The 22,329-nt window shown below is 43.2% G+C and overlaps 1 protein-coding gene across 1 annotated transcript in view; it reads left to right on the top strand.

The window, feature by feature from the left end:
- The window catches only part of NFAT5 (nuclear factor of activated T cells 5), a 796,538-nt gene that overhangs the window by 749,075 nt on the left and 25,134 nt on the right, over nucleotides 1-22,329 (top strand). Inside the window, 1 exon segment of the mRNA XM_085638738.1 lies at nucleotides 7,732-7,972. Coding sequence (XP_085494864.1) covers nucleotides 7,732-7,964 — 233 coding nt within the window. The 3' untranslated portion in view covers nucleotides 7,965-7,972.

Raw genomic sequence — 22,329 nt, 5'->3', positions numbered from 1 at the left:
TTTTTTCTCTTTAATCCCTGATCAACAACTGTGACCTCCATTAGGGTCAGTTCCTCCTACACTTCACTTCAGAGGGCCCTCAGAGACATTCTGACTACCCACCAGTGTATTCAAGGCGTCTAGGCCCTGGGCAGTGGTCGTCGGCACATCACCTGGCTTACTAGTATTGTACCAGCCGAAATACGCATCTCATTGCAGCCTTTGATTTATTCATAGAAAACTGATTTTGGTAGATCCTTAAATGACAGTGAGTTGGATAGAGCACTGGAGTGCCCCAGAAAAGTGTACTGGAATTCCAGACTCAAACGTATTCCGTTTTACATACTACAGAGAGTGTCTCTCTCCCTTGCAGGACCAGGATCTTCCCAGAAGCCTCAGTCTCCTGTGCAGGATGCAACACAGCAGTAGACTTGAAACGTATGCTATGGGACTATCTGGGCTGCAATGCTTCTGGGGGGGTGTTGTCAAGAATCGAGGAGTGGCTTACTAGGCTCAAGATCCTGGGAGGTTGGGATTGTAGGTGTCTACAAATTATACCACAGACAGAAAACAGCTGCACACTTTATCTTGCTCTCATCTTAACCAGAAGATCAATAACCATGAGATGGAACCATAAAATGCCTCCATCTTCTGAGGTCTGGCTCCATACTCCTACTCGCTGTGTGAAGTCTGAGGCTTCAGCCCTCCACAGGGAGGAGGCCAAAAGCTTGTGTTGCTGGCTCATCGCCACAGACTAGTCGTTGCTGCTCTCTAGGCTAGTCGACACCCCTCACGCACCAGTGAAACCACCCAGGAGCCTGAAATCTGACCCATCACATGTTGACACATGTTACTTCCCCATACACTCCCTCCAATCGCGAATACTTTTCCTACTCTCCGCTAGTGCTCACAAAGTCACCCTGGTCATCAATCTTACAGATATGACCCAGCAACCGATGTTCCACCCTGCATGATTTCCCTCTTTCTCTTCCTGCCCCCGTAATCTACCAGCTCAGACAATGTCTGTATAAATATTTATGAATGCTTGTATATCGTTTATCCAGTGTACAGATCTCTGCTATGTACTATTTGATATGAAACTCTGTTCATTCTGAAATATTTTTAATTGTAAATAGACGGATTTGAAAAAAACCACAAATTAGTTTGTCAGAACTCCTAAAAGTACAATCATAGACCTTACAATACAATAAGATATCGGCTGTGGCACAAGAGATATAGCCAGACATTAACTACACTACTGCTGCTGTCCAGACGTTGAATGCTGATTTCGTACTACACCGTGCAATGAGGAAGAACCTGCCGAGGATCGTGCAAGAAGGCGCATGGGAAATGGGAAAAGATACTGGATGAGACCCTCTCCACACGGGATTGGGAGAAGGTTCATATGGGTGTACGCAAAGTGAGCTGCAATGTGCGCTTTAATCTAATACACTATAAATATCCTAATCAGGGGAATCTTATTATTAGTCCGATTTATAACGCGCATGGCTGCCCCAGCAACGGGGCGTCCCAGCGCGACCCCAACCAAGTCCAACATCCCGGAGACAGAAACAAGATGAGAGCTAGACATATAAAGATTTAGCAGGGCCAGAGAAGAGCCAGGTTTTTATTGCTTTGCGGAAAGCTGAGTGCTTCTGAATAACTCTGATAGAAACAGGTAATGAGTTCCAGAGTTTGGCGGCTAAGTTCCGAACGGAGCGGCCGCCAGCTCTGAAAATGCGAGGGGTGCAGACCAGGGCGCAGCCAGCAGATCTTAATAGGCGTTGTGGGGTGTATGGCTTAAGTAGATTGGACAAGCTCACAGGAGCCTGACCAGACAAGATTTTATGCGCCACACATAAAGCCTTAAACTGAATGCGTTTTTCCACAGGCAGCCAGTGCAGTTTAGGGAGCAAAGCGGCCACTGAGCTAGACTTAGGAAGTGCTACCAGCAGCCGCGCAGCGGCATTCTGGACCCGCTGCAAACGCTTGATACTGGCCTTATTAGCGCCCAAATATAGTACATTACCATAGTCCAGCCTAGACAAAATTAGGGCCTGGACTATGGTTTGACGCACTTTGGGTGGAAAAAAACAATCACGGGTCTGAGACCTCGTAAAAGCCCAAAACACACCCCAGCCACTGTTTTGTATTGCGCTTCAAACGTCAAACCCTGATCAAACCATATCCCTAGGTTCTTCACAACCTTTTTGGGAGAGGGCGCAGGTTTAAGACGCTCAGGCCAGCACTGTTCGGACCATAGTTCCCGGTCCTTCCCAAACAGTAGGATCTCTGATTTGCTAGCGTTGAGCTGCAGAAAGTTAGCCGCCATCCAGTCCGCCACTGCTAGAAGATCCTCCTTGAATTTCCCCAGATTGGCATCACAGTTCTTGGAGAAGGAGATCAACAGTTGGGTGTCATCGGCATATGACACCAATACAAGCCCTCTGTTTTTAGCTACCGCAGCCAGGGGGCAAACATAGATATTAAACAAAAGCGGGCTCAAAACTGAGCCCTACGGTACTCACTGATGCAGAGCAAACTCCTGGGAATGGAACGGAGGCATGGAGACTTGGAAAGACCTTTCCTCCAGGAAGGAGCGGAACCAGCCCAAAGCCTCACCCTCAGCACCAATTTCCTGCAGACGAGTTAATAAAATTGCATGTGAAATGGTGTCGAAGGCGGCACTTAGATCCAAAAGGACCAAAGCCACGGAGTCACCCCTATCCAGACTATCCCTGATAGCTTCCGACACTGCCAACAGTGCAGATTCGGTCCCATGACGCACACGGAAGCCATGTTGCGAGGGGTCCAGAATGGAGTTTTGATCTATGTACTCCGAGAGGACAGAGTTGATATAGGATTCCGTCACCTTTGCCAGAAACGGGAGCAGGGAGATAGGCCGATAATTGCCCGGTACCCCAGGGTCCAGGGAGGGTTTCTTAAGTAATGGAACAACTTTGGCATGTTTCCAAACCCTGGGAACCACTGCAGAAGACAAGGATAAATTCACTAAGCCCACATCCCAAGGAGCGATCACAGAGTGGAATTGACGAAATAAGGCAGGAGTCAGGGGATCAGCTGGAGATCCAGACTTGATCTTCAAACAGAGTACGTCAAACTCGCTGGAAGATAGAGATGGAAAGGATACCAGGCTGCTACCCGCCATGGGGCCAGATGTGATAGAAGACTCCCTCCCAGCACACAGATCTACCGGCGGCAGGTTGGAATGGATCTGCTCAACCTTATCCAGGAAGTGACGAGCCATTTCACTACACTGTTGGTTGGAGACAATCGGGGAGGATACCACAGAGCCTGCACTTTTCATACCTTTGAGCAGGGCAAACACAGACTTGGCCGGATTAGTGCTTGCCAAAATTTCTTTAGCCACATACTCAGCTCGCACCTTCCGGATAAGTCGGTGATACTGTTTAATGGCAGCCCGATATTCTAACTTAGCTGAGACGTCATAAGAACGTCTCCAGACACGTTCCAGCTGCTTGCAACCCTTTTTGGCTGACACAAGTGATGTGTGCATCTTAGAAGACTTTACATAGTATATATGCCACGCAGTCGGACCGGTGAGCTTGATGTGGAGCCCCTGCTGCTGACTTTGAGCATGTGATGTGGAGTTGCCCTATGATAGCACCTTACTGTGAAGTAGTGTTGCAAAGATTAAATAGGGCAACTTGTTGGGAGGTGCAACACACCCCATGGGATATACTACTGGGATGGATACCGATCCCATCAAAAAATTAACTTAGCCGTAAGTTCTTGATGCTGGGTTTGCTGCTTTCAAATTATCGAATTGCTATTAAATGTGTGAGACCGCAGCCTCCCGATAACACTGATTTGCTGTGTGACATGTCCGAATGGGCTGTTGCAGAAGAAGTCAGAATGCAGCATGTGAGGAGGGATGAATGTCTGTGGGATGACTTGGCAGTCTGGCCACAGATATTGTCTGACCTACAGGACACAGCAGTTGGCGAAACTGACTTGGGAGTCTAGAACATGGATAAATGCCTGTGAGTAGGTGAAGGATGTCCGAGACTCTGTGGACTGGAAGAGCATGTCTCTTTGAAGGACAGGAACCTCAGAAGCATGAGCAAAAGCCTGAAACAGATAGATATGCGAACTATTTGGTTTGACACTAGTGACCACACCAATTGCTTGCCAATAGGATACCTATATGTAGTACTTATTTCTTTGTCCTCAAATAGAAGCAGCAATGGAAGTGGAGGAAGTTTGGGATAACAGATCTGAAGTATAACGTTGTATAAATGTTGCTACACTGGAGTCATGATACAATGTTCTACTCCTATGGAAATCAATAAAGAATATAAAAACAAACGTACATTCCTAGACCTTCCCATTGGGATGCATTAGGACTAATTGCAGAGAATAACAGGCTTCTATTCCATATACTTCATTGTCCCGAAGCAGACAGGAAAGCCAATTTTGGTCCTTTATGGCTGTTACAATTTCCAGTAAGAAGAGCCCTTGAGGTTAGGGACGTTAGTACAGAATTTAGAGTTTAAGCAATGGAGATTGGATGGGTTCTGTGAATTTCCACATTTTGTTCAAGGATTAATCAGTTTACATTAGAAGACCTACAAAATCATTAAAAATACCTACCACTCAGCACAATTCTTCTCAGCTATAGTTTATTAATCATATTCATCCCCTATAGTCATCCTTATACATTCAGAAAGCTGATCTGACACAGCCCAGTACCTTGCTAAAGGATCCAGTTCATCACAGGATCAAAAGACTACTCCTTAGGCCTGACATTCCTTTTCCTATTGTATGACAACAAAATGACAAAGAAATAAATATACAAAATTTCATCCAGCAAGAAATCCCTTTTATTTTTTGTTTGTTGTTTTTAAATTGTAATTAGGTTTCAAGCATGATGTGCAGATAAACTGTATAATGAGTAATGGGCAACAGTATACCCAATTTAGCGACTTGGATTCACAATGAACATAGATACTTAGATGTAAACAGTTTGAGAAGAACATAACAATTGCAGTCACTGTGTTGGCAACAGGATAGATATTTACATACATTCTATCAGCCTGTCACATGCAATGCCATTGTCATAGCTAAAATATAAGTAATCTGGTCAGTCATTGTTAAAGGGGCATCAGATTGTCAGGGCAATGACAATTTTATTAAATGGCTACTTGAGTGTGACTGCTGCACCAGATATCCTTTAAATGAACCACAGATATTTTTAGGCCTCCATTCAGCATTGTAATTACATTTAGCTACGTCCTGATGCCACGCCTCAGATGTGGGAGCTGGGCCTCTCAACCAGGCTATGGCTACCCTATGTTTGGCCGCCAGGAGTAAGATCATAACTGTGAGCCTTCCAGTTGACAAGGTAGTGTCTGCTACATAACCCAGCAGTGCAACAGTAGGAGGCAATGTCGCCATCTAAAGTTTCTGCACAGATTTGGACCAATTCTGACCAAAAGAAGGAAAATGGGAGGACATTTCCATGCCAGATGAAGAAAGATTACATTGTTTAGGAAAATGGGATGTTATTAGTGTAGTTAAGTTGAGGTGAGGAGTTTGAATATATTCTGAATGCGTTGTGGTTACAGATAGGGTTAGAGACCGGTGTAGTATTTTTACGACGGTTTCATTAACAATAAAAAAAAATTGAGGTTAGACTTGAGCATAAGCATTGGATAGGTTAAGCTTTGCTTACAGTTATAGTTTAGTTAGAGTTAGATTGAGGTTCTGAGAGGATCAGTAAAAAGATTTGTGTTGTAGAGTAATTAATTGTATCCGGTTTGCTGTGGTGAGCAAAGTAATGCTGCTTCAAAACCTCTTTCTATCCTGATTATTATAGAGGATTCTCCGTAATGGTCCTCTATAATGTAATTATCGAGACACTAAAAAAAGTTGATGCAACATTGCTCTTTTGTGTGGCAATAGTACAGTGGACACTAAGACTGCTGGTCTCTTGTAGATTAATGTAGTTCCCTCTGCCAGACTGGAGATGCTCTCGTTTTCAATGGTGAACACACTTTAGAACCACAAAGCCAAATCTGTAACTGCCCAAATATGGGAAGCGTACAGTGGTGAACTCTGCAGTCCAATCTTTTGAAAGTTTCACTGTACTAAACTTTTGTCCTTTATGTAACGATCACTACAGAATCTCCCAGTACATCTTTTACACTGGCTTTAGACCACTCGAAATTAGATGATTCACATCAACTATCTACAACCTGAGGCTTTGTTTCTAAACACTTGATCTGTTCTTTCTATTTAGCAGAATGTGATTCCAGCAAATGAGAAAGCAATCATGAAATTATTCAGATAACCCCCAAACCCATTTTATTGTGATAAATTAGGTTGCCATAGATACCCATTCTCAATTTCCAGACTTTTGTTACTATTTGGCAGTTGAGGAGGCATTTCCACAGGATCTCTTTGATTAGACTAGTCTGACAAGTATTTTTATATCATGACTTCAGTTACTTTAGTCCACATCACCAGAAATTCATACGATTCAGCAGCATAGAAAATTACTCCAAGTACATATCAGTCCTTTTGAAGACAATATTGTAATCATGTGTTGTTAGAAACGATTGAGTGAGTAGCCAGTATAAGGCGAAGTGGCCAGGTAGTTCTTCTGAACTCTGAACCTTAAGATACCTAAACAACACCTGGTCAGTTAGTTTTGTAGGAGTACTGGTGGTGTTTTGTAATTGCTCTGTAGCTCATACTGGCCTGTCAGAATGTGCCTGACAGTGTAATTTGTGGTGAATTATGTTTCTAATAATCAGTTTTATGGGCAACTACATCATCACCCACTAAAAGTAAATTTCCTCCATTTGAATCTCTTCCTGGGTTTGTTGTGCTTAGTGCATTTTAAACCAATGATATATGTAAGGCTCTTAGCAACTACGAATATTTAGAGGGAGCTTTAATAAATCCTGTCATATACGAGATTAGCATGTTTAATTCCCTGTGGATCACTGAAACTTAGATTGGAAGTAGGTTTCTAAACCACCCTCCAATATAAACTTTGAAATGCTTTTCAGTGTTTTACAGCTAGTGTGCTTATGAACTGATAAAAAAGCCTTTAGGAATATCACTGCAGCTTAAGGAGATAGTGTCGTACTGGAAAAAACGAAAATGCAGTGCCACAGCTATATATAGACATAAAGCTGCACTAAATGCGCTATACCCAGTCGACTGCTTTAGGAAGGTTTTAGTTGCCTCTTTAAATGAAATCTCACATTGACAAGTGACAATTTTAGGCTAGCCTTACAATTAAATGGTTTCCAACGTTACTGGTGAGTAAATTGAACACTTACTTTTAAGAGATCATTTTGTTCAGACAGAATGTTAATTTTAGTTTGCAGATTTGCCATCTGACCACTTGCTAAATCAATGAAAACTCTGTGGTGATAACAAGCCCAATGATTCACATGTTTTTTTAAACATGGCAGATGGAATTGCAGTTTACTTTTGTTAGTATTATTTTACCTACTATACTACATTATAAACTTGATACATAGTTAAACTGTAAAGGCTACCCCACTGTTGCAATTAGCATTAGATCTAACAGTCATCTTAATTGCTTATAGATTCTGTTGACTTTGTTTCATCAGAATTGTGATTTTTCCACTAATCTAAATGGTGGTTTCTCCAGCTACTTGTTTATTTTTTGCTTACAGAAAACCATCTTCTTTAAGTGCAACGAGTGCTACTTTTCCTTTTTTTGCTTTCTAGACTGTGGCCAGCTTCTGTCCCCAGCTCAAGCCACAGTGCCAGATCAGTTGATGGCTCTCAACCAAGATGGACAAGCACAGAATGAGGAGCAGTCTGTGGTAACGCTCCTGTCCCAGCAGATGTCTGAAAATTCTTCACTTTCATCGTCTGCCAGCAATAACCAGAACATGGAAAAGATAAACGACTTGCTGGTTTCCTTACACCATTCGAACAGCATGCCTGGGTCCTTCTAGCTGAACATGTAAGTAAATGTTTTGGTACAATAGATTTATGGTAAAGCTGCTTTCTTTGGTGCATACCTATAAGCATTTAGATTTGATATTTTGTTTAGTATTGTGAAATTCAGGGAACAAGTTATCTATTCAAGCTCTAAACAGCGTGAAACTGGACAATGTAATGCCAGTGGCCCTTCCTGCACAACCATGGTGTTCTAGCATATTACAAAAGAAATCTCGGATAGAGTATGGGCCGTAAAAGAATTTAAAGCATCTACGGGTTATACATCCAAGTATTTTCTGAGCTGTCATTTGAGACAGCTCAGTGTGGCGAACAGCTGCAGTCCCTGAATACTGATTTTAGAGGTGTTTGAGTTTAAACCCAAATTGTGCAGCAGTCACACCTCTGAGTGTTATGGGAAGATAATTTCAAAGCTATTAGAATGTTGATAAATCAATCTCCTTTCTTCAAAAAAGTACAAAAGGCATCAGCCAAAAAGAAAAAAAAGACAAACTTATAGATTGTTTTAGTTTTGAGCTAGTCTCCCTTCAGTAAGATGTTAGCATCTAGCCTTAGAATACCTCAGAGCACATTCCAGGTTGTGGGATGGGTAGTTTGGAAGGAATGGGAGGTTTAGAGATGGGTGCAGTAAAAAATAAGAATGAAACGCAGTAGTTGATTTGTTGTTGTACATTGACACAATTCTCAGGTTTACGGATTGGGGGTGTGTATAGCTTGTATATTACAACGTATCGCCTCCTTGAATTTTGCAAGCTGGAACATAAAATGTCTTGACAATCCAAGTAAGCATCAGGTGAATATAGAGGTACTCCCTGGTTTTAAAGGTGGATTGTTATGCTTATAATTATCCCACATAGTTTAAAAGATAGAGATCTTCTATGACAAGTGGCATGTGGCATAGCCGTTTCCACAACTAAACAGGTGTGACAGTATTAGGTCTGTGGGAAAACCTTTTAACTGATCAAACCGTGTTTGATAATCAGGATAGATGGGTAATTGCACAAGTTATATAATTCATAAGGTATGGAGAGGAGTTGGCCTAATGGCTAGGGCGGTCGACCTCGAATCTGGGCAACCGGGTTCGAGTCTCGGCAAGGACGCTCAACATTCTGGGCAAATCACTTAATCTCCCTGTGCCTAACAAAAATGAATTTGTCCTCATGTAATGCAACTGGTGCTCGTGTAAAGCACTCTGAGACCCGATACCGTCGCGTCACGTTCGCGCTATATAAAACATCGTAAAATAAAATGTGATGTGCTTGATTTATGGGCCTAGTGATAACCGTGCTTTACTTAATGAACTTTAGAGCAGAGCACCTGGGAAAGTTCCGTTATTCTTTGGGGGGTACTTTAGCTGTATTATATATTGTGCACTAGATGCTACTACCTCTTCACCCTCTCACTATTTAAGCAAGAAGCAAAGTCTCATTGAATATTTAAACCAACCACTCATGACATCGATCAGACTAGCCATACTGCAGAATACTACTAAAGTTCTGAATATATGCCCCCTTCTCAGAGGTTGTTTAACAATGACATTCGCTGTGGCAAAAACATACTTCCTGGCATCCACAACACCAAACACAAGGGATTGCTATGACAATGTATAATATAGCCTCTAAGGAATCAAATATATATGTCGCAATAGGATACCTGTGTTTTCGAGTATGAAATGACATTAAATACTGGGCGAGGGTGCTAGTACAAGGGTAACTTACACTTTTGAGTAATTTACACGTCATTTACTATTATACTTTTGAGTAACTTTACTAATTTTGCCTATTCATAAAGTCCAAGAGTAAAGTTATTTAAAAGTGTGAACTTACATGTCTTCACCGCCTGAAAAAGGGAGTGGAGCTAAACGTATGAGTGTACAGCAGCATTGTCTCATAGAAATCATTAAAGGTAGGGACTTAAAATAAAAAACCCATAGGATATAATGTTAAATTGAATAATTTGAAATAGTTAAATATAAATAAATATAGTTTATTGTTAAATAAATCCCTAAAATAAGTATGTTAAATATTAAATTATAAAATATTTTTTTATTTTAGAACTGTAAGGCAACATTTTAGTAAAATATAGGTGAATTAGTTAGAATTATTTCTATAGCTTGCTTTTAATCATTTATGCACAGTACATTTTTTTTACTTTAGGTGATAAAGTATTATTTTTTTTATTTCGAACGTCAGGAAATACTTTAGATTTAATATATTTAAATTCATTTAGTGTTTAATTCAAAACACAATAATGCTGTAGCATTTTTTCTTATGTTCTACCTTTAAAATAAATATATATAAATAATTTGCAATAATATTTAACATAAACATGTCTATGCGTACATTTTCCAAGATCAGTAAACGTTTCACAATTTTCCCTATACATTACCATACATCAATCGAGCTCTCCCTATGGTAAAGTATAGAGAGAGCTTTTCCTCATGCTGCACTATACACAGATCTCTGCCCTCTCAGCTGAGTTTCCCTAAGGTAAAATATAGGAGAAAGTACAAATGGTAATTAAACCTGGAACAATTAATCAACATATTTATCGTGAATATTAAGGTAAATACATTTTTATATATTCATTTTAAATGTATAACAGAAGAAAAAAGCTGCCCCATTATTGACTTAATTTTTAATTGAACATAAACTCAATTTAAATATTTCAAATAAAAATAAATCAGGTTTAAATGAACAAATCCCCACCTAAAGTTATGTTTATCCTACATTAATAATCGTTAAAATTAGTTTATGGAATTAATTATAATTGAATTTTATTTTACTAAAATGTAATCTTACATTAACTTTTAATGCACACAAGTTAATATTTTATAATTAAATAACATATATTGTTTTAATGTATAGTTTGCATTAAATTATACTTATTTATATTTTTAACTACTTCAAATAATTTAAATGAAATTGATTTAAATTATTTAGAGTAGTTAATAATATAAATATGTATGTTCTAAGTATGCATAAATTTATATTTTTAATTACTTTAAATAACTTAAAGTAAATTGTGACCTAGTAAACTGCCATCAAACTCTCAGTTTCTAAGTTGTCACCCTTAGCTTGATTAGTGGATGCAGCATAAATACCTTAAACAGAATCTAGTATAGTTGATTGGTAGACTCAAATGAAGTACTAGCATGTACCATCAAAACGAGCATGCAGTAACACCTTTCAGTGCTCATGACGGAATGGTTCCGTCATGAGCACAAGTGCTGCTCGCTCATGACGGAACCATTCTGTCATGAGCACATGCTCAGAGAATCCCTCTGCTGCAGGCAGCAGAGGGATTTCCCTTATTTTTTTTATTTTTTTGCCTGGGGATGTGGGGAAGAGCTCACCCAACCTCTTCAGGCCTATGTTTAGATTTTGTTGCAATGACGATCGCGCGCATGGCACGCTATCGTCATCGAAACAAAAACGAAACTGTAACTTAGTTTCAGTTTTAGTGTTTCAGTGCTATCTCAGCCCCCGAGCACCCAAGAGGGCGATCTCCAAGCAGGGATCCACCCACTAGCACCAGGGAGGGGGGAGTGGCCCCATGGGCAAGGGCCTTTGCTCCCCCCATTTTTTTAGCCACATTGTCTTTATTCCACCCCCCCCCCCCCCGGGGGCAGATGGGGCAGTAGCCCCCCCCCCCACTAGAAGGCAGGGATTTTTTTTATTCCTACAAAATAGTGGTGGGGGCTGCCCAATATGGGCATGCCATAGCCCCCCCCCCCCCCCATGCACAATTAGTCTTTCTGCCCCCCCTGGGGGGGCGGGTACTTGGGCCTCCCACACGAGTGAGGCACCGTTTTTATCGGGAGACCCGGGGGAACGCTGGGTGGTAGGACATTGGTGTCAGCCTGGTGATGCCACAACTTTCCCACACAAAAATGTGTGAAAAAAGTGATTTTTTTTTCAGCTAAATTTGAGGTTTGCAGGGGATTCTGGGTAAGGAAACATTGGGGGATCCACGCAAGCCATACCTCCCTGAAAGCCCCCGGGTGTCTAGTTTTCAGAAATGTGTGGGTTTGGTAGGTTTTCCTAGGTACCGGCAGAGCTAGGGTTCAAAAACTACAGCTAGGCACTTTGCCAAAAAAGGGTCATTTTTCACTGGGCACTAGGCCGATCCACACAAGTGAGGTACCATTTTTCTCGGAAGACTTTGGGGAATGCGGGGTGGGTGGAAATTTGTGGATCCATGCAGATTCCAGAGCATTCCATCACAGAAATGTGGGCAAAATGTGTTTTTTTGGACAATTTTTTAGGTTTGCAAGGGATTCTGGGTAACAGAACCTGGTGGGAGGCAGTCAAGTCACCCCATCCTGGATTCCCCTGGGTGTCTAGTTTTCAAAAATGTATAGGTTTGCTAGGTTTTCCTAAGTGAGCCTGGTGGGAGGCAGTCAAGTCTCCCCAACATGGATTCCCCTGGGTGTCTAGTTTTCAAAAATGTATAGGTTTGCTAGGTTTCCCTAGGTGTCAGCAGAGCTAGGGTTAAAAAACTACAGCTAGGCACTTTGCCAAAAAAGTGTCATTTTTCATTGTGAGAATGTGCTGTGCTCACGTTGGGTTTTGATCCATTTCCTGTCGTGGGCACTATGCCTACCCACACAAGTGAGGTCCCATTTTTATCGGGAGACTTACGGTAATTCAGATTGGTAAAGCAACTGTTATTACCTATTGACTTTCGATTCATTTCTGCCTTCCAAATGAAAGACATTGTGTAACAAAGAAGTCATTTTGAAAAATGACCGATAATTCTCAAGCTAGTATGAGTCTTCCCAATTTCGAAAATGTGTAAATATCTACTGTTTCTAAACTCTATAATTTGTTCCCATTTCAGAAATATATAGGTGTCTTTCATTCCGATTTTTCCATGTAAACATTTTCCCACAATAATTGCTATATACCCGGAACATAATAAAAAGCCATTGCAAATTGCTGCGCAGTTTTTGACTCTGGGTTCGTCTGGTTCTTGGTGAACCTACAAGTCCTATATATCCCCACAACCAGAAAGGTCCAGCGGATGTAACGGTATATTGCTTTCAAAGAGCTGTCATAATTAGGAGAAGTTACAGGTGAAAACGTTGACACAAAAGGCTGTTTTTTTAAACTAATTTTCAATCTTTCCTATATTTAACTGTTAGTTTCTATAAAGAAACCTTGAAGCATCTACACAAATGACGCCTTGCTGAATTCAGAATTTTGTCTGATTTTCTAAAATGTATAGCTTTCCAGGATCCATTATTGCTTTCATACCCATTTCTACCATTAACTGGAAGGAGGTTGAAAGCCCCAAAAATAGCAGAAATAGGCTATGTCCCAGAAAAATGCCAAAACTGTGCACAAAATGTTGGTTTTCTGACAAAAGTCTGTAATTCCCTAAAAGCTGGGAAAATGGTGATTTCAGCCCCACAAACACTTTTTTGATACCATTTGCAGGGAAAAACCCAGACGCTTTCATTTGCAGCCCTTTTTTCCCATTTTTCCCAAAAAATCCAAAGTTTAGCCGTATTATGGCTACTTTCTGGGACCCCTCCAGGGGAATCCACAAACCCTTGGTACCTTTAGAATCCCCCCGATGGAAGAAAAGGACACAAATTTGGCGTGGATACCTTATGTGGTCAAAAAGTTACAGGGGCCTAAGCACGCACTACCCCAAATAGCCAAAAAAAAGTCTTTGCACAAGGGGGTAAAGGCCTAGCAGCGAAGGGGTTAATCCAACCTTCCCATTGAAATTAAACGTCAGATTTTTGTGCATTTTGTTTGTGATTTAAATAAAATATTTTGTATTTTTTTATGGTTTAGCATATACTTTTTTCTGTATTTTTTCTATATTGTTTTGAGGTTCAAATCGTAGACATGCTTAGACATCGATTTCCGGCTTCCAGTAGTAATTCAGTGGGGATCTTTAAAAATCAAAAGGTTAAAAACTACTGCACTAGGAAAAGGAACTGCTGCTAAAAAGGGGACATTGTCCTTTTTCTGTCACAACCTCTCCTGCATTGATTGGTGCTCAGGTGGCTGAGTTTTGCCCCTTGAGCACTGATTAAAGTGAAAACAGTCCATGCATAACAGCATCAGTTGCTTCCACTGTCATTGTGTGACTGCAGAGAGCTATACATGCTGATCGCTCTCACAGTGGAAAAAAAACTTAAGGATGCAAGGAAAGCTCTTTTATTGTGTCTTAAGTTTTTTTTTTAAATCCACTGTGGAAGACAAGATGTTTACATCCTCCACATTAATGAGATAATGCTTTAGAAGAGAACATCTCGCCCTCTACATATAAAAGGCGAAACCATTTTCTGTACATCATATATAGACGAGAGTTAGGGATTTTGGTTAAACATTGATTATTGTCTTTAGAAATTTAACATGCCACTATTATACACTGCAGCATACTGAGGGAGCAGGATATTTACTTACAAAAAGTTATATTTAATGCCTGTTCTCTACAAGAAGGTAGAGAAATGGTAAGTGCACTATAACTGACTCTGCTCTAAAAGGCCTGTATTGACAGGTATCCAGTTGTTTGCTTACAAAATTAAAGAGCTCAAAAACTCTGTGAGCATAGAAACTATCAGACATGATTCTGGACAATTGGTGCTATAACCCGCCACTATGATAGCGCATTTCCAAGGCTTCTCTCCGAGGTTATGTAATGGCTATCTGAATTACATCAGTGTGGGCATTGAGACATATCTGCCTCAAGCTGCTTAGGAAGTTTTACTCCCCCCAAACAGAAGAGCTAGACAAACCAATTGCTTCAAAGTGGTTGAGGCATTTAGTTTAATGTCCTGCCTAGTGGTAAAAGCTACTGGAAATTACTCAATCCACATCAAAATCTACAAGACTTCCTTGTCTGTTTTAACCAATGTGTTGTTGGAAGCTAATGATTTTTAGAGAAGACTGAATCTCGCCTTCGTGGGATAACATCAGTTTTCTAGTATTTCACAAGAAGGGGAAACTTAAGGATGACTGAGGCTCATTCTTACCCATTTCTATATCAGTGTATATATGCCAATATTTACTCGAAAATCCTAGCTATGCTCCTTGGGTAGATTTTAGTAAAAAGGGTTTCTACTCTGTATCACAGATTTATTCCATGTCTGGAAATGAGAGCATGTGTCAATGGTGCCATTTCATTGTTTGAGTCTGCTGATGTTGTTGGGACGGATATCGCTATGTGATTCGTCTTGACACAAAGAAGGCATTTGATAGGGTCTCCTGGGTTTACCTTTGATTTGTTATGTAACAATAGGGTTCAGCTTACGGTTTATCAATTTGGTTTTGGCATTATATATCACTCAAGTTCTACAAGTTTGGGTACGGTTTCTCTACCGATACGGAATGCCCTGTCTTCCTGCTTCTGTCAGCCATTTAGCTGGAACCTGCTTAAGACATATCCTAATATGGGATATATTAAACCACTTGAAATTAAGGGCTTCTTTAACTAATGGCAGTGTTTGCCAGAGATGTTGCCGTTTGTACATCCTCAATTACGGATGCCCCAGTGTCTATTAAAGATGGAGCAGCTAAATTTGGTAATAAATCAGGCTACCATTTAAATGCTGCCAAAACTCAGGTTATTACCAGCAATAATGCATATTTACATGAAAATCATATCATAACAGAAGCTGTAAATTTATATATCTGGTGATGTAGTGTTTGTAGTGAAAGGAAATTATCAAAGTTTATGAAAGTGGTGTATTGCGATGATGCAAAATTGGCATTATTTGCCTATTTGGTTGGTTGTTGCAATATATTTAGATTGACAATTCTTCCCAAATGTGTTTCAATCTGTTCCTCTGCAAGTATCAAAGTTGTTTTTCTTAGGATGGTTTAAGCCATTAATAATTGTATTTGTAATTACAAAAGCGCACGTAGTTAGTCCTGTTTACAAAAGTCCTAATATGTGGAGAAAAAAAAAATGGGTGCTGCCTGACTCTCAACTCTATTTCTGAGCTTCTGTGGAGAGGAGTATATCAATTTTAACCCTTTGTCATACATAATTCAGATAATGAAGTGCCTTCCGTTATCTTATTATCCTAAGCCGAAATGTTCCTGCTTGCTTCATCAGAGTTAATGATCAGAACTAGTCTAAAAGGGTAACATTTAAGATAACTCAAGCGGGATTAAAGATCTGGCAAGCTTTACGTAAAGTATGTAAGATATCTTCATTGACTCAGTATACTCCACTATGGGGAGTGTCAGTCCACTATGCAATATATTTCTATGTCCAGTGTAGGATATATGGATCAAAAAGGGTGGGTAAAATCAGAAGACTATATAGTAAGGATGGGCCGGGGTTTTCCCAATTGCTAATGGCCCTAATCTCCTCTTGTTCAATAGGGGCTCTTACTGTTTTGTGTTGCTCTGGCGTGATAGTGGGTAATTGTAATGCAGATAGAAACGCTCTTATTCTGGCTCGATCTAATGGGGCTGTGGATTTATAGAGAGTTGTATAGTATTTGGTCATCTCCGCATGTATCTCGTGTTGGGTATATACTGTGGGGGTGTCTACGGGGTGTATGGCGTGTATAGGGTGTCTGGCTGTTCCTGACGCAACAACCAATCCGATAATTGACCAGGTCTGTCTGATAGTGCATGCGTGCCTACTGAGTGTGCTTTGTAATTAGGACATCATAGCCGTTCTAACAGGCTGATATGTTTACATTGCCTCTTGCGCAATTGTTGTGTGTCTTCCGTGCCTTATGTTAATTGGGTTTCGCAGGGTGAGTTGTTTGCGCATATTACAGACCAGCCCCTAGCTATGCCCTCTGAATGACTACCTTAAACGCCTCCCACTCTGAGGATGTGCTATGTGCGGAATCAGCGTTGTCTTTGAAGTATTGTGTTGTGGCAACTTCTAGCGAGGTGCGAAACGCAGGATCCTCCAGCGCTGCCAGTTGGAGACACAGGTAGGAACTGCTGGGGGTGCCAACCTCCCAGCTTAGCTGTAATATCCGACTAGTTATGGTCAGAGTGTGTGCGACCTAGGTAATCAATGGTTTTAATGAGCAGTAATAGCTAGGAGGAGCCAACTGTCCCATCCAATCGCACATGCAGGCCGTGTACGTGGCAGTAGAACGAGTACATGCAGGTGTCTGGGTTTCGGGGGTGCCATATGTCTGTCAGAGACGAATGCGTGAGCCAGTCAGGCAGATCCAGGGCCTTAGAGGAGGCAGGGGTACGTCAGTGGGGGGAAGGAGCGGTCTAAAAAAGTGTTGAGCACTGAGTTTAAGTCCCTTCCCAGTAACCACAGGATATCAGCCCAGGGCGCAAGCTTACGGGTGAGGCTGTGCAGGAAGGCCGGCTGCTCTAGGTTTAGGGCATATATAGAGCCTATGAGAATATACTGTCCGTTTAGTCGGCCTCGTACAAGAACATATTTCCCCTTCGGGTCGTTGTTATCCCTTCTGCCATGAAAGGGGTTCCGGCTCTGACCCACACTAGTGACCCCCTTGCTTGAGCGGAAATATTGCTCCTGAATACCTGCCTGCGCCATCGCCTACGGAGCCTAGTGGCTTCTAGTTGCATAATATGCGTCTCTCGCATAGTGCTATGTGAGCGGCCCTACGCTGTAGGTACGAATGTATGGAATAGCGTTTAGCTGGAGTGTGAATGCCTCTCACGTTCCATGTGATTACATAGTTTGTGAATCTGTAATGGCCCGCATCTTGCAGGTCATAGCGAGTTGCACAGCTGTATACACTGTAGTGTTCCAAATAATCCACTTTTACCATAGTTATGTCAAGTTTTGACAATTTTATTTCCAAGTTTTGTCCAAATCTCATTGTCACGCCAAAGTTCCGAAATTCATTAAACTTCTGCGTTACATTACTACATGATTGCCTATCAGGGCCTAAACATGAGTTTTGTTTGAATCTCGAGTCTTCAATATGGTATTCGAGTTACATCACACCCAATGCATTTCGGTAATCAACCTTCGTCAGGGGTATCTATGATATAAACATACACATATGTCACTTATTTTAAACATTGCACAGTAACTCATAATAAGCTTTGCATGATATGCCCACTTTAGATGTAAAAAAAAACACCCCGTTACCAACACATCTCTACATAGTTTGTGCCATATGTGGATGTTTTGTGTCAGGACGCGGTGTTCAGCCCGCTGTTGACGAGCCGACCTATTGGTGTTAAAATTCAGGGCTCGAAAAATCATTTAATTTTTACTAGACCTGCAGGTCTAGTAACCTAAAAAATGTACTCGACTTAACTGAATTGCACTTGACCTCAGTTTCTGGAAGCAGAGAAATGTTTCAAGTTAACAAGATTTAAAGGTATTGCTCATTCACTTTGTGAGCTGTACAGATGCCTTTAAATCTTGCTATCTTGTCACATCTCCTGAAGATTACTCTTATACTGTCCTATATCTCTTATAAACTATAAACTCAAGTTATTGGCCAACAAGCTTCTTAGTCCTGCCGACACTGGTCCACTCGGACCTATGTAGCTTTGTGCCACAGCACAGACCAGACACTGCATCTGCAGGGTGCATGTAGGACTGGCATACCGCACCATCTTGTTGACCCCAGTGCACCTTTTCCTCATTGAGTTTTGAAAAGGCAGTTGATTCTCTTGACTGGGACATTCTTCTAGAGATGCTCACATAAATGTGGGCCTTGGTTCGAGGCATGTGGGCTGCTGAATTCATATCTGTGCATAGATCGCCGCCTAGTGTTGGGTCCGGATGTTTGCACGTTGTTGTCCTGGAAGAGTCTTCGAAGTATCCTGAGATAGGTGACTCCTCCCCTGGACCACAGTGCGCATGGGCATCCTCTCCATCCTCAGATTGTTTTTTTCCGCCATTGGGTTCGGATGTGCTTATCTTGACTCAAGTTAGGAAAATTTAGTTTTCAGGCCAAAAGGCCTCTAGTTTTCGTCGGTACAGTTCCCGATCGGTATCGACAGTTTACAGGCTAGTTTAGTGATTTTAACGACTTTTCGGATCCATTAAATCCGACCATCGACCGAACTTCGACGATGGAATCGAGGACCCCATTCAAGCGGTGTCCTGTTTGCCACGCCAAATACCCACATATCGACGTCCACCCGGTGTGCAACAAATGCCTCTCACCGGATCATGACGAATCGAAATGCATGGCCTGTGCCCGATTCAGATCCAAGAAGACTCTCAGGAATCGACGAGCCGCGCGACTGGAAGCGCAGCAAGCGGCACCAGCCCCGACCAACATCTTCAGCACCGAGGACGAAGATGTCGAAAGCGTGGAAAATATACCCTCCAGCCCCGCTTCCGAACACGGTTCCAGATCGGAAGACGTAGATGAAGAGCTTTTTCACAGGGAAGAAGCCGACGATGAGGTAGGAGACTACGATGAGGCCTTAGGGGCCGAAGAAGGTAGCTCTGGTGAGGAGCAGGGCCTACCCGTCCAAATGGAGGATATCCCAGTGCGTCAGTCGACGGCTCCGGTCGAGGGATCGCCTTCGGGCCTTACCCAAGACCAATCCAGCAGTTCTTCGGCCCCGCCCTCTGGCCCGGCCACAGACATACAGCGAGAGCCATTATTACCTAAAAAGACTGGTTTCCCTTCCACGAAACCGAAACCAATCGTCGCACCGGTTCAACAGAAACCGAAAGTAAAACCGACACTGGTCGGCTCGAGGCCCACCTCACCTTCGACGCCAGCCAAACCCGTCGGCACCGACCGCACCAAAAGGGACTTCGGTACCGAACTCGCTGCAGCCGATGTCGGCGCCGACCCGAAAAGAAAAGCCATCGGCACCGCCAAAGCGCCTCGGCCCCCGGCACCGAAGCAGTCGGCACCGGCCACCAAGGTGAAAATGCCCACTGCATCGCTATCCACCTCGGAAGCAGCGACTACGGTCCATTCATCGACGCCTTCGACGGCTACTACCTCTCCTCGGCTCGATGACCCGGTGACTTCGAAGAAGTCCACACCTGCCTCTACGGAACCACTCGGCGCCAAAGAACCGTCGGCGTTCCAGGTGCGACAAGTGGCAGCGTCCTTGCAACGCATCAGGGAAAAGGCAGCCCTCCAGACCTCGTTGGGCTCCGAACCGAAAAAGGCACAGAAGGCACCTTCGGCACCGGCCAATATCACCTTTGGTTTTCCGCCACCCACGGCGCCGAAAATGTTCGAGATCAGAACACGGGTTACCCACACAAGGTCCCCATCTACCGAACACTCTCCTACTGGGACATCACCGTCCCACTTCATCGACGCCGACACCGACAGGCTCATGCTCCAAAAGCGGAAGATCACTTCCGGACAGGCTTTGGACTCCTATAGGATCCCGCTAAAGCAAAAGATGCCGGCGGAATCGGAACCAGTTCTCTACGAACAAATCCACACCTCTTACACAGATCCACAGTCGTTCTCCCCGACGCACTCCGACACAGATGCAGTGGAGGACTACATGGGTGACGACACCACCTACCCCGGGGACATGGACCCTGAGGGCCAGCAAGACCCTGATCAAGTCTGGGATGACCCTGTAGACCCAGGTGCTCTGGATACACAGGACACGCAACTTTATGGCGCAAAAACGTCCCCCACAGAGGACACTGCTGCATTCAACGCCCTCATCGAACGTGCCGCAGCCAATCATGGAGTGCAACTCCACTCCGACACTATCGAGGACGATTTCTTGGTGGACACTTTCGCATCCTCCGAGAGGACTGTAAAGACTCTGCCCATGTTGAAAGGTGTCCTCAAACCAGCAAAGGACATTTTCAAAGAAACCACCAGGGCAAGGGTAATAAACCCCAGGATCGAGAAAGTATAAACCCGCACCTGGGGACCCCACGTACATTAGAAGCCAGTTGCCTCTGGACTCCATCGTAGTTGCCAATGCTCGCAAACGGGCACACTCGCAGACGACTGGTGATGCTCCTCCCCCGAACAAAGAGTCCAAGGTCCTAGAGACCTCCGGCAAAAGGATTGCAGCCCAGGCAGCAAACATATGGCGCATTGCCAATACACAGGCGCTCCTAGCTCGCTACGACCGCTCACACTATGACACGTTAGAGACCCTACTCCAACACCTACCAGACGAGTACAAAGAGGCAGCGGAGCTCCTCATCAGGGAGGGACAACTTCTCACAAACGCATCCATCAAGTGTGCACTGGATGCCGCAGACACTGCTGCAAGGGCAATAAACACCAGCGTCACGCTACGACGACACGCATGGTTACGAATCTCTGGATTCAAACCTGAGGTCCAAAATAACATCCTCAATCAGCCGGTCAACCCCGACTACTTATTCGGACCGGAGGTTGACACCACCTTAGAAAAGATAAAAAAAGACACGGACACTGCGAAGTCTATGGGGGCTCTGCAAACGCAGACATTTCGTAGTGGCTCCTTTCGTCGCCCCGGAAATAGAGGTGCAGGTAGAGGACAAGGGGCACAGCAAACCTACAATAAAGGGGGCACACAGAGTTCCTACGATAAAAACACCCGAGGTGGATATCGTGGCTCCAGCACCAAAGGCAGAGGACGTGGTTACGGCAATACCAGGTCCTCCCCCAAGAACAAACAGTGACGCCCTCTCCCTTCCCCCCGACCACATAACACCTGTCGGGGGAAGGCTCCAGCGGTTCCTGTCCATGTGGAATACCATCACCACGGACAGGTGGGTCAAAGATGTTATCCAACACGGTTACTGTCTCGAATTAACCTCCACTCCACCCACCATACCGCCAAAGCAACGTCCTATGTCCTCAGAGCACTTAACGTTATTACAGCAAGAAGTGCTAAGTATGCTGCAAAAAGGCGCAATAGAGGTCGTACCCATCAACCAACAGGGAACAGGGGTGTACTCTCTGTACTTCTTAATCCCAAAAAAGGACGGGTCACTCAGACCCATCCTAGACCTCAGACCCCTCAACCACTACATTCTCTCAGAGCATTTCCATATGCTCACCCTACAGCAGGTTCTCCCGCTGCTCAGACAGGGAGATGTCCTAGCCACACTAGACCTCAAAGATGCGTATTTCCACATACCCATACACCCGTCACACCGAAAATATCTCAGGTTCACTATTCAGGGGCAGCACTACCAATTCAAAGTCCTCCCCTTCGGTGTGACAACAGCACCCAGAGTTTTCACCAAGTGCCTAGCTACTGTAGCTGCACATCTACGGAGACAACACATCCACGTCTACCCTTACCTGGACGACTGGCTTGTTCAATCTACGTCAGCCCAGCAATGTGCCAGCCACATGTCCCGCACCATTCACCTTCTTCACAGTCTGGGATTCTCACTAAATTACCCAAAATCACATCTCCAACCCGCACACGTACAACAGTACCTAGGTGCGACCATAGACACTCTGGCAGCCACAGCTCA

This window comes from Triturus cristatus, chromosome 12, assembly GCF_964204655.1.
Source record: "Triturus cristatus chromosome 12, aTriCri1.1, whole genome shotgun sequence".
NCBI lineage: Eukaryota > Metazoa > Chordata > Amphibia > Caudata > Salamandridae > Triturus > Triturus cristatus.
Note: the sequence above shows the minus strand (reverse complement) of the source record. Positions and strands in the feature narration are given on the sequence as shown.